Source organism: Macrotis lagotis, chromosome 8 (assembly GCF_037893015.1).
Source record: "Macrotis lagotis isolate mMagLag1 chromosome 8, bilby.v1.9.chrom.fasta, whole genome shotgun sequence".
In the NCBI taxonomy this organism is placed as follows: domain Eukaryota; kingdom Metazoa; phylum Chordata; class Mammalia; order Peramelemorphia; family Peramelidae; genus Macrotis; species Macrotis lagotis.
This window is the reverse complement of record NC_133665.1, coordinates 38,625,810-38,639,725: the sequence shown is the minus strand read 5'-3', so window position 1 is coordinate 38,639,725 and position 13,916 is coordinate 38,625,810. Positions and strand designations below refer to the sequence as shown.

General features: G+C 34.8%; 1 protein-coding gene across 1 annotated transcript in view; it reads right to left on the bottom strand.

Annotated features, from left to right (window-relative positions):
- LOC141496428 (guanine nucleotide-binding protein G(q) subunit alpha-like) overlaps positions 1 to 13,916 on the bottom strand; it is a 192,325-nt gene that overhangs the window by 13,663 nt on the left and 164,746 nt on the right. Inside the window, exon 5 of the mRNA XM_074198972.1 lies at positions 2,365 to 2,518. Coding sequence (XP_074055073.1) covers positions 2,365 to 2,518 — 154 coding nt within the window. The remainder of the gene's footprint in view (positions 1 to 2,364; positions 2,519 to 13,916) is intronic.

Sequence of the window (13,916 nt, the reverse complement as noted above, 5' to 3'; positions counted from 1 at the left end):
TGTTTGTTTATATGTCCCCTATAATGAAATTATCATAGGCATCACAATTGTGGGAAAAAATGTGCCTTAGTCATCTTTTCTCCCACAGGACCTACAAACACATTGTTTTTCACATTTGGGGGGGGCGGGGGGGAGGTGTTGTTGGTGGTGGTGGTGGTGAAGCAGACCTGTGATTTCTTCAGCTGAATGAACTTCATGAGAAATTCAAAAAACTGTAGGCAAACACAAGATGACAATTTCTCTTTCTCTGAAGTTTCAACTTTTAAAAAATTGGTCTTTTGTTCTGCAGAAGCACCTTTACCATACCATGGAGCTCCTCCCTTCCATAATTTTCACTGTCCAGATACATTCTCAGGAATTTATGGCTCAAGGCTACCCATAAATTAAAAGTAATAAAAGAGAAAGACTATTATACTTAGGGAAGAGCTTGCTTTTATAAGAACAGCAAAACATAAAGGAAAGTATATCCACAGGAAATATGAGCTCCATTTCTTACTTAAGGAAGAAGCAATCTCAAGACCTGGGAAATGCAATCTTTTATGTGGAAAAAATACTTGACTAGGGGTCTGAAGACCTAAGTTAGTGTTGTGATTCTCTTGAAGACAACTTAATTTTCCTGGTAGATGCCCAGGAACACTACAGTACTTGTTACACAATAAAGGCTTGATGAATGTATTTTGATTTGAATGCTCAATTCCTCTGCTAAAAATGAGGAAAATCTACTCAGCCTCTAAGAGGACTTCTAATATTCTATAATTTTTTACATATTTAAATTTACAAGCCTCTGGCAAGCTTACATATTTGTAATATAAATAACATATTTAATAGTCTGTGGAGAGATTCAAGTTTAAATTTTTAAGGGTGCTTATTCATTTATAAATAGTTATAAAACTAACTAATATTATTTTTAAAAATTGAGATTGTAGGGGTGGCTAGGTGGCATAGTGGATAAAGCACCGGCCTTGGAGTCAGGAGTACTTGGGTTCAAATCCAATCTCAGACACTTAATAATTACCTAGCTGTGTGGCCTTGGGCAAGCCACTTAATCCCATTCGCCTTGCAAAAGCCTAAAACAAAATTGAGATTGTGAAAAGTAACTGTCACTCTGAGGGCAATAGTCATTTCAAATATTATGTGTGTGTGTATATGTATATATTCTATTGTCATTGTTGTTCAGTTGTTTCAATTGTGTCTGATTCTTTGTGACCCCTTTGAGGTTTTCTTGGCAAAGACTAGAGCAGTTTACCATTTCCTTCCTGAGTTCATTTTATAGATGAGGAAACTGAGGGAAACAGGGTTAAATGAATTACCCAGGATTAGACAGTTGGTAAGTATTGGTAGGCAAGTTTGAACTCAGATCTTTCTAACTCTAGGTCTGCTATTCTATTCACTCTGCTATTCTATTCACTCTGCCACCTAACTGTCGCTATGTGTGTGTGTGTGTGTGTGTGTGTGTATGTGTATGCTATATGATAATGCTTGTTACATCAAAGAAGAAAGGAAGGAAGGAAGGAGGGAAGGAAGAGGAAGGAGGGAAGGAAGGAATGGAGGGAGGAAAGAAAGAAGGGAAGGAGGGAGGGAGGGAGGAAGCAAGGAAGGAAGGAAGGGAAGGGAGGGAGGAAGGAGGGGGAAGGGAAAGAAGGAAGGAAGGAGGGAAGAAGGAAAGGAGGAAGGAAGGGAAGGAAGGAAGGAAGGAAGGAAGGGAAGGAAGGAAGGAAGGAAGGGAGGGAGGGAGGGAGGGAGGGAGGGAGGAAGGACGAGCCTTGAAGCCTCTTGTCAACTGGAGGTAAAGGTGTGTTTATCATGGCAGTGATGGACCTAGAATTAGGACAGCTTAACATTGTGAGTTCAAATCTGGATTCAGACAGTTACTAGCTATTTAACTGCTACTTATACAAAATACTACCAGTATTTCACCAAGAAATTCCAAATGAAGTTATTTGGGGTTGGACATGACTGAAAAGACTTAACATGTCATTGATGAAATCCCACTAAGAAAATCATCAAAATTAGGTTTCCCATTAGATTTTTTTCCCTCTTTTCTTATCCCTTTAGATGATTTGGTATTGCTTAATGATATCCATTTTTCTAGAACTTCTGTTTATTTATAGAGTAATTTCTAATATCATTAAAAGCAGCCAAAAGGGAAAATATTAATGCGTAATCTCTCCATTGTGATGTGCAGATTTCCAAAGGCCATTGCATTGTAATGTAATAACTGGGAAAACCAACTTGGAAAAAATATTAACAGCTAGAATTCCACTTTTTTTCCAAAATGAAGAGAGAAAGATGGAGAGAGGGAGAGAGAGAGAGAGAGAGAGAGAGAGAGAGAGAGAGAGAGAGAGAGAGAGAGAGAGAGCTTACCATCATATTCTGGGAAATAGTCAACTAGATGAGAATACATAATTTTCTCCTCTAGAAGATCTTTCTTGTTTAGGAACAGAATAACTGAAGAATTCTGGAACCAGGGATATGTGATAATTGTCCTAAATAATGCTTTGCTTTCCTCCATTCGGTTCTGGAATAAAATCAGAGAAACAAAAAGTGAATGATGTGGTTACCAAATCTACTGGTTTTATTCATTCTGCAAGGCCAGCCAATCTATCTTCTGAATCTAATTTATGCAGCATAGAGCTTTTATAGCTTCCAACTGAATTTGTTTGCAAGTGATTCATTCGAAGTCTTGGCTGTTTTCTTTATGCAAACTCATAAGCTGATGATGCAGAAGGAAATAATAATAGCAATAGAAAGACATACTAAAAGAAACTTTATGGTTGTAACAAAAACTAATCAAAGCCCAGAAATACATATGTGGCTAGTTCACAGTCACATAACACCACTAAAAATTATCTGTACTAAATCAAAGCATGAGACCCGATTTAAAAAAAACAACAACTAGAAAACAGGATTCATTTTGAGTTTCCTGGAATCTTGTGTTTTGAAGTTAAGCTTAATTGTTTATGCACTGCTAAAACACCAGCTGGTTTAATATTTTTGCCCCAAAGTGATTTCATATTGATAATGCTATAAATATTTATTAATGCATTTTTCTCAAAATACATATTTACAGGAGAATACAAATACATGTATGCATATATTTTGTATATATATGTCATATATATTTCTTTTGTTATAGATATTTACATATATCTTTATATACACATAATTGAATTTATGCTGTAGTTGCTCTATCATTTTCAGTTGTGTCAGATTCTTTGTGACCACATATCTTCTTTTGTTTATTTTTGCAAAGATATTGGAGTGGTTTGCTATTTTCTTCTCAGCTCATTTTACAGATGAGGAAACTGAATCAATCAGTTAAGTAACTTGCCCAGGGTCATACAGATAGTAAGTAACTGATGACAGATTTGAATTCACGAAAATAAGTCTTTCTTGTTCTAGGCCCAACATTCTGTCCCCAACTGTGCCACCTAGATAAACAATTAAATGGAAATGTATATATACATAGTAATGGTATAGTATACAGATTACTGCCCATGAAATGGAAGGATGAGAATCTAGATACTACTTCTGATTCTCATTAACAGAATGACCTTACACAGGTCACTTGATCTTCCTACACCTCAGTTTTTCTACAGGAAATCTTTCCTGATCCCTCTTAATTCTAGTGCTTTTCCTTTGTTGATGATTTTCATTTTATCCTTCACATATAAATTTATTTGTGCAGTTATTTTCATGTCGTTTTCCCCATTTGTTTGTGAGGTCCTTGAGAGCAAGGATCATCATCTACTTTTCTTTGTATCCTAAACACTTAGCATAGTACCTGATATACAGTACCAGTAATAATGTTTACTAAGAATAAATAAATAAATAGTATTTACTGACTGATTAGAGCTATGACCCTGGATTTTTTTTAGCGAGGAAATCTTATTTTAATTTTTTTTGAATTTTATAATTTTTTTCCTAATCTTGCTTCCCTTCCCCTACTCCCCACAGAAGGCAGTCTGATAGTCTTTACATTATTTCCATGCTATACATTGATTAAAATTGAATGTGTTGAGAGAAAAAACATATCCTTAAGGAAAAAATAAAATATAAGAGATAGGAAAATTACATAATAAGATAATTTTTTTGAAAGTAAAGGTAATAGTTTTTGGTCTTTGTTGAAACTCCACAATTATTTCTTTGGATACAGATGGTATTCTCTATCACAGATACTCTAAAATTGTCCCTGATAGTTGCACTGATAAAATGAGCAAGTCCTTTAAGATTAAACATCAACCCCATGTTGCTGTTATGTGTACAATGTTCTTCTGGTTCTGCTCATCTTGCTCAGCATCAGTTCATGCAAATCCTTCCAGGCTTCTCTGAATTTCCATCCCTCCTGGTTTATAATAGAAAGATAGTGTTCCATAATGTACATATACCAAAATTTGTTCAGCAATTTATCCCCCCAATGGATGGACATTCACTCAATTTCCAATTCTTTGCCACCACGAACAGAGCTGCTACGAATATTTTTGTTCAAGTAATATTTTTACCCTTTTTTCATGATCTCTTCAGGGTATAGACCTAGTAGTGGTATTGCTGGATCAAAGGGTATGCACATTTTTATTGCCTTTTACTGCCCTTATGGGCATAATTCCAAATTGGTCTCCAGAAAGGTTGGATGAGTTTACAGCTCCCCGACTCTGGATCTTTACTGATGAAGCTTCTGATCAATTTTGGGATCAAGACCTTTGTTTTTCATTAAAGAATTTTTTTCCCCAAATTCTTATAAATTCAATTGAATGAATGAAATGAATGAATGATCTGTGCATGATCAGTAAGTCTAGTAGTGTTCTTAGGCTTGGAACATTGTCAATTTGTGTGTCTTATTAATATAGAATAATCTTTACCCAATATGTGTGACAGTGCTAATGGAGACAAAATAGTTCTGCTTGCATAACCTTCCAATCCTTGTTCCAAGAAACCTCCAGGAAACTAGGTTCAGCAAACATGATTATTAGGCACTTAACATGTTTTCATTTTTGTTCTGTAAATTGTGCCAAGCAAGATGAAGACAAAACAGAACACTTGGCTGTCAGCCTTTATGCTTCAAGTAGATTGTTCACAAAAATGCTCTCATTTTCCCCTATAATTTTTAAACAACTAAATAAATGAGGGACATGAAAAATGTTTCATTAAAAAACACCTGATACATAAAAAACATTTCATTGTTATAGACTCACATTTCTTTGAATGATGGATATAATGTACAATGTTGCTTATAATTATTATCTATATACCTTGAACAGCAAAAGTTAGTCTACAAAAACTAAATCTCCGTCTGCACATACCCACATTAACACCTGGTTACTAAAGTATCACAAATTTACAGTTTACAAATGTTTACATTACTTGGTGATTTCTAACAGTTGGAAATTCTATTACTATAAATTTTTTTTTACATCTAATGTTTTGGTAGTTTTCATGCCTTCATATATAACTAAACATCCCACTGACCTAGAAAAAGGACTAGAACCACAACCAGCAATTCTGGAGCCTATAGTAAATACCATAAAATGCTTCTGGAATAGACAACACAACAGATTTCTTAACATTAACATTTGAAAAATGATGTTAAGGGTCTTTCCTTAATCAAGACTTTTAGGTAGTTCAATAATTCTTAAATCATCTCTCCTTAATCTATTTTCCATGTTAGTCATTTTATTGAAGAGATATTTCACATTTTCTTCTATTTTTCCATTCTTTTGTTTTTGTATACAGATTATTCATGTTTCAGTGGGTCAGTTTCCATTTGCCTCGGTCTGATTTTTTAAAAAATTAGTTTCTTCAGTGATTTTTTTTTGTACCTCTTTTTCCATTTGGCCAATTCTGTTTTTTAAGTGCTATTTTCTTTGGTATTTAGGTGCCACTTTCATTAGTAAGCTGCCAATTGTATTTTTTTCCCATAATTTTCTTCCTTTGCTCTATTTCCTTACCTAAATTTTCCTCTCCATCTTTGATTTTGAAATAGTTTTTTTTCCCCAGGAATTCTTGTTGGGCATGTGTCCAAATCACATTTTTTCTTTAAGGATTTACTCATAAGTGTTTTAACTTTGTTGTCTTTTGAATTTGTGCTTTGATTTTTCCTGGCAACTGTTTATTTTCAGGTTCTTTGTTGTTGTTGTTTGTTTATTTTCCTATTTCTTGATTTCAAATTTCATGTTAAAGTTGGACTCTGTCACTGGCTGGTTTGTGGGAGCTATACATCCTCAAGCTTCAGGCATTTTCATACTGCTATTTTCATAACTAACTCTGGGATTTGGAAGCTTTTGGTGCTTTCAAGGTGGTATGATCTGGGGAGAGGTATTGTAATCGCTCTCCTGGTCTCAAGCTGGTCCTTACCCAGAATATATTCAAATTCTGCTTCTCATAGTAGTTTTATGATCCCAGTGACAAGTCATTCATCCATTTTTTTTAACAAAATGAGGGAACTGGATTTTTTGGCTTTTCCACTTCTACAATCCAGAATCAAGATAAAGTTTATCTTTTGTCAAGGATGTAAAAGACAATAAACTAACATGTCTTTTAAAATACCCAAATTCATTTTTCTAAAATATATTTGTCATGTCATGTTTGTTCAAAACCTTCACTAGTTCTCTATTGTTGAGGGATTATAGTTCAGATTACTTTGTTTGACATGCAAAGTCCTTCATAATTTCCCCACCTCCTCCAATCTTACCTTTATAATCTAACCTCCAACTCCTTCTCTACACAAACCCTTTGTTCTAATCAGACTGGCCTCATCACTCTCTTGACATCTCTTATTCCCGGTTTCCTTCTCTTCAGAATACAGAAGTTGGAGTAGATGACTTCTGAGAACCTTTTAGTTCTAAATGTATATTTCTATGATCGTGTCTCCATTTAACATATTTCTCCCTCTAAATTGTTCTTGTCTTCCATTCCTCATTTTTAAATTCTATTTTTTAATGTCCAACTCAAGGCTGTCCTCAATAATTCAATTCAACACGTGTTAAGGTAGTAGGGCTACAATTTCAATAACACAATGTGACATAGTTCTTGTTCTCAAGGAGCTTATATTCTGTTGTTGTTTCTCCTTAGTTCTTGAAGAGGACCAATACCATAAGGAAGATGATGTGTTGACTTGCAAATGAATTGGATTAAAGTGAGGCAGAGCTGTGCAAAGTCATCAGCCTCACTCTCATCCTCCAGTGGAAAGGCATAGGTCAGGACAACTGACAATGGTCCAGGATGCACTGGAAGACCTTTGTCTTTTTAATTTAAAATCTCTCAAAAATTTCACTTTGAGGCAATGCTAATTCAGTAATTAAAGGCTAGGTAAGAATGAAAGCAAGGGATGCCCAGAGTTTGCCTTCATTAAAAAAAATTTGATCTGGCAAGGGAAGACCCTCAGAGTTTCTAGCCATATAGAAAAAATTGCTATCTACATTCATTCTGTGTCATCAAAAGCCAAACAAATGAGCAAGTAAGAGTTCTTATATTAGACCTTCTATGCAAAAAATGTCTTTGATCAATCAATCAATAAATCAGTCATCATTTAAGCAACTACAAGGTGAATGACAATCCAGTTGATGGGGACTATCTACTTCTTTAAATTCTTTGAGCACTTAGGGGCTGTGTCATTCATTTGGCTGAAATAATATGCCTTGCACTATTAATTAGCTCTCCCCAAATATTGACAGAGAGGTCTTATGTTGTTGTCTTATGTGTTTTTGTCCCCTACGGTGCCCAAAATTGTGAAATGCTCACACAAAAAGGTACTCAGTAAACACTTACTGTTTAATTGGTTGCAGTTGAAGAAAATGAAATCCAGATGAGGGATATGTAATTGCTTTACTGACAACAAGAAACACAGTTGTGTATACAACCAACCATGGGTGAAAGTCCTGCCCAGTTATGGCCTAATAAGCACAGAGACCACCACTTCCTCCTCAATATAAATTGATAGTGCTGTAGCTTGATTGCCATTGGTAAGAGGAGTTAATCAATTTTTTTAAAAAAACACAGATAAGATATAATTATATTGGTAAAATTATTGCAAAGATCCCCAAGAAGGAATTCAGAGTTTTTCCTTTATTGTATCATCAAGTAAAAATAAATTAATTCCCCATATGACCATTTGATTCTTTGCTCTTTGGCATGCCACATTTTGGAGTTCCAACTAATCCTGTTTCAGTGTCATCCAAGTTAAGAATCTTCTTCAAGAGATACAGTACTAAGGGTAAAACCGGGATGAAAAGATGGTGAAATAGGATGGAAAAAATATGATGAAGAATTTCAGGATGAGAGTGCCATGAAAGTTCTGGAGAAAATCATCTTTTCCTCTGAATCACTATCATTATCACATTCTATTGGGAATGAGAGGCATTTCCTCCTGACATAAATCTTAGTAGAATGAAAAACTTAAAAATATGCAACAATCTAAAGAGATATGTAGTCCATCCTGACTGGAGTATTGGAGGAACATATAACTGTAAATTTGATGATGATGATGATAATAATAATTTCATTGGAATTATCATACAGATAATAATGATGAATTTTATTGATCTGAATAAAACTGAAAATACACTGAATAATAATTAATTTTAGTTATATTAATTTATAATGACTTATTGAAATAGTAGGTCAGCATGATAAGCAACTGCTTGGAAAAAATAAGGTGATGCACAACCTATTGCAATTATTGAAATGAAAGAACACTGCCTCTTTGGCTTTATCTGCAAAATCAATTCTAAATTAAAAAATAAGTCTGTGAACCAGTAACCACAAGCAAAATCTCTAAAGGGAAGTCAGGTTTCCCTCCAGGATTTGGATCTAGCTTAAGGCTTTACAAAGTAATATATCCAACAATTTAAGGGTAAACCAAAACCTCATATTTAAAAAGTACATAGTCACTGACAATGTGGTATCTGGGGACTTGACATTATTCCTCATCTTTTCCACCCAAATGGGTATTTTTATTCTTCAAATGGCAGATTTAAATTGGAGGAGAGATGAAAAGATTTAGAGACCTTGGAGGCCAACAAGTCTAATCCTCTTATTTTACAGATTAGGAAACAAAGTCAGAGAGTATCAGTGACTTGCCCAAATTTACTTTGGTGGAATCTGAACCGATTTTCCTGACTTCAGGTTCAATGTCCTCACTACCATACCTCATTGCTTCTTTCTGACATACCAGTGATAGAAAGTCTGCAGTTACATAGTTATTTCTCAAATAAATGCAATTGCATATGTTCAAATGCAATAAATATATGTCAAAATATACCTTTATTTTCAATGTAGAGAATGCCACACTGGGGAGGAACCCTCAAAGCTACTTAGAGGACAAGAGTTCAAATCCTAACTCTGACACTTCAATAAATGAAATGTTCATGGATGAGTAATTTTATCCCCCTGAGCCTCAGGTTCTTCACCTGTAAAATTTCTGATCTGTACATTTGATTTCACTAGGGTAGGAATCTTCTAGTGGGCTAAGTCCCTTAAACCAATAATATCAACACCTACTCTGCAACTTACAGTTTTACTCTCCAGTTTGCTTGAGGAACAGGGCAACTAGATGACAAAGTGGATGGAGAGCTGGGTCTGAAGTCAGGAAGATGAGTTCAAATCTGGCCTCAGTCATTTACTAACTGTGATACTGGGCAAGTCATTTAACCCAATTTGTATCAATTTCCTCTTCTATAAAATGAGCTAGAGAAGGAAATGGCAAACCTCTCCTGTATCTTTGCCAAGAAAACCCTAAAAAGAGTCGTGAAGAGTAAGAAATATTGAAAAACAACTAACCATAAGAACCCTGCATCATAGAGAATTTAAGAACTATGTCCAAGATCCCATAATCTTTCTGATTTAAACTGGCCCTTTTCATTTAATCTCATTTGCAAAAAAAGGAATGATAATACTTCTATTTCACAAAGTTGCTGGCATGAAAGCACTTTGTAAATCTTAAAGGACTACATCAATTTAAGTTGTTAAATTAGTGTGTTTGCTTAGGTGAATTGACTTATTAAAATGTCTGTGTTAACATGCTTGCTTTATTTAAGGCCACAGCTGACTGTCAGGAAGTTTTCTCTTTGGCAAACTATGGCTCTATAAATTCTGCATATCCTCAGAATGCAAATCAGACTCAAGTTAAAAAAACAGAAAAACAACATTGAAGATAATAAATGAATCACTAAGTTCCTAACATTAGGATTCATCACTTTCTCATAGGAAGCCTACAGAATTGGCAGTTTTTCTTTGTCTCCAGTGTTTACCATGGTACCTGCCACTTAAACACTTGTTGACTGACTGGTAATCATTCAGAATTCTCCAATTCAGAATTAGTTCCTTTTTACCAGTATTAACCATGTATCTATCAATAGGTACTAAATCTTGGAGACCATAAGTGCTCTTGAGGTTTTTTTGGCCAATAAGTGGAGAAAAAAGAAAATGAAGTGGATGATGAGCCTGTAAATTCCACAAATTGATTCTCCATTCAGATTCATAAAAAATGTTTCATATTTATCTAATCTTTTCGATTTTTCAAAGAGCTTTTGCTTACATTCCCTTCCTTCATACCCTCACTATAGTTTCATGCTCTGTGAAGGGCAGGGAGTGGCCTATTATTTCCAGTTTCTTAAAAAAAACAGGGATCCTAAGACCCAGAAGGGTTAAAGGATGCCCATTGTTAAAGGGTCAGTAAGTGTTTGAGTCCAGACTGGATGTCTTGACTCCTAGCTCAAGGCTCCACCCTCCACTGTCTCACTAAGAAGTGGACAGTTGTTGATGATGTAATATTAATAGCAGGAGACTTCACTGAACTCTCTGCTGAAAAGCTAGATGAAACCATTAGTTATACGCAGACAAGCAAAGGACAGATAACAAGTCAGTGGAGAGGATTAATGAGTATGTCTGGAAAGTGCTTTGTAACAGCAAGATTGCTCAAGAGAAGAAAACATTCAGAGTGTCATTTTACAATGTTTTTCAACAGGGATCTGAGTTAGATAAATGGTAACATCTTCAGCCTATAGAGTTCGTTTTGATACCTACCAGATAAAACTACTTTATCTTACAAAGTGAATAGTAATATACATTTTACGTTTTTAAAAGAATGTCTTTCTTATTAAAAAATCAATCAATTAGCATGAATTTATTGGACATCTACGGTATTTCTAGAGCTCTCTGCTTCCAAGAAGCTTATAGTCTAAGTGGGATCATGTTGATTTCTAAATATGTCCCTTCCATCTCCTCTTTCCAGAGAATCAAAGGTCAGAGAAACAAAGAGAAAAAAGGAAATCATCAAAGTTAAGCAACATGTTAATCTACTCTGATAGTATATGCAGTATTCCAAACCTAGAGAACCCCACATTTGCAAAGTAGAAAAAGAGATACAACTTCTCATCTCAGAAAGTGCATTTTTATTGGGATTGTTTACCTCTGGGACTGAACCAAAGAATTCTAAGGTACTTATTGGGGGAGGAGAATCCCAGTTGAGTTAATTCAATATGATGTTATTTTAGACATTCCCCTTCACTTTTTAAATTGCTATGGCAAGCTTCGTAAGTCTCCCAGTTGGACCTAATTGAGTCTCAACTACTTATTTAAAAAAAAGATCAAGATGGGATGACCTTCCCTTCCTATTTAATGCCCAGTAGCCAAGGCAAATCTCATTCAAAATCTATTATCATTTACAATTTACCAAGCCCTCAAACCATTTGAAAATCTATTATTGACAAGAATTCTTAGGATGTATTTTAAGAAGTTATTTTATTTTCAAATGACTATGGGGTAATTAAATGTAATAGCCTCAGAGACAAACAATTTTAAAACCTTATGGGAAACAAATTTGCAAGCTTGGACATTTGTATTTTTTTCCTTCCCTAATTATTCAGGATAAAACAGTTTGTTTGACTTTATATCCTCCTCAGGATCCCATCCTTATGTGTTCTATTTGATGTAAACATTACAATAATGCAAAACACATTTTTGTGCCAAGTTCCTGTTGCTCAGAGAGAGAAAAGGGAATAAGAAAAAAAATTGACATGTATGTTATCTAAGAATACTCTGCAGAAATTTTTTTTGGCAAGTATAGACTGTTTTTCAAAAGTCCTATGGATGGTAGTTTCTTAGATGCTATCCTGGTTGGTTCTTTGTTTCATATTCCTGGTCCAGAGACAAAATGCAGAATCAGAGTTATAATGAGTTAGAAGGAACTACAGTGGCCATCGAGTTGAATTCCCATCCTTGAATTCCAGTTGAGAAAAATATTTTTTCAAAGTGATTAAATAATCTTAAGGTCACACAGTAAGCAGCAGGCCAGGTACTCAAAAACAGGTATAATACTCTTTTCGTTCTACCAGATTTTCCTCTCAGTTTCTCCAAGTCTACTTCAGAGGATACAATTTTTTAATTATATGAAGCTGGCAAAGAATCATGGTTTTTGAAGGTCCACTCACTCAGAGAATATTTTTTTACAAACATCACTTTATCTCACTTTAATACCATTCATCCCTCCATCCATCCTTCCATTTATCCACCCTCCATCCATCCATTATTAAATCTCTACTATATGCAAAATACTGTGTTATATATAGAGGGAAACTGAAAACTGAGTTTCGGACCTTAAGGAGCTAAGAATCTAATATAAGAATCTAATATAATATAGTATAAGAGCTTTACAAAAATAACTATAATTCAAATTAAAAAACAGTATAAATAAACAGTATAAATCTATAAGATAATCATAAACTAGGTGCTATGAATTCAAATGAGAAAGATCACTATAGGGGTGGCTAGGTGGTGCAGTGCATAGAACACTGGCCATGGAGTCAAGAGTAGAGTTCAAATCTGACCTCAAGCACTTAATAATTACCTAGGCAATTACCATTGCCTTGTAAAAAAATGAGAGAGAGACCACTATCAGTTTAGAGATCAGAGATTTTATGGAAGAGATATCATTTCTGCTAGACTTTTTAAAGGTGCTTAGAATTTCAAAGATGAGGATTGGGTTGGTAGAGAACTTTCCAGACAAAGAGGCCTGAACAACTCTGCAGAGAGTAATCAAAGTAAAGAACACATTGAGAAGAAGGGAAATTATTTAGTGCATAGTAGTTAAGTGAATTGAATATGAAATGTGTTGTACATGAAGGGAAGTATAAAATAAGGTTTGATAAAACAGACTAGATTAAGACTGTGTTGAGTTTAAATGTCAGAGAGAGAAGTTTGGACTTGATTCAGTAGGCAATGGGGAACCATTGAAGGTTTTTCAGGCCCTGGAGTGAAATGATTTAGAGTTATGCACTAGAAAGATAAATTTGGCAGCCTTGCTTAGAAAGGATTGTAGCAGGACAAAGTGGGTGGTAATAAGATGAATTAAAGAACTATTGCAATAGTCCAGGTTAGAAACAATAAGGACCTGCACTATGATGCTAACAGTGGGGATGAATGAATGGAAATAGAGGTGAGAGATATTACAGTGAGAATTGCCAGAATTTGACAACTGTTAAAAATCTGGGGGAGGAAGGGGAAATAAGAGGAAAGATTGAAAGATGATGAAGAGAATGGGCAAATTGAAGGGTACCATTTATGAAAACAGGGATGCTAGGAAGACCAGAAAAAAGATAAGTTTGAGTTTAGCCATAGTTTCATAGAATTAGAGGTGAAATGGAGTTTAGAGACCATCTAATTTAAGTCTTTCATTTTACAGCTGAGGAAAATGGGAAGTCAAGGGAAATTAAGTGATTTGCTCAGGGTCATAGAGAGGTGAGATTTGAAACCAGGTGTTCTGACTCCAGAATCAGTATTTTTGGTACTTTTCTATATTCAGACTCTAGTGTAATATAGGAATAGAAATAAAGGATTGTTTCTGTGATTTCACTGATAAAGGAAACTTCTAGGTAAGGAAATTTCCTGTACTAATAAGGGCTGGTACCTTTTCTACAACTTAT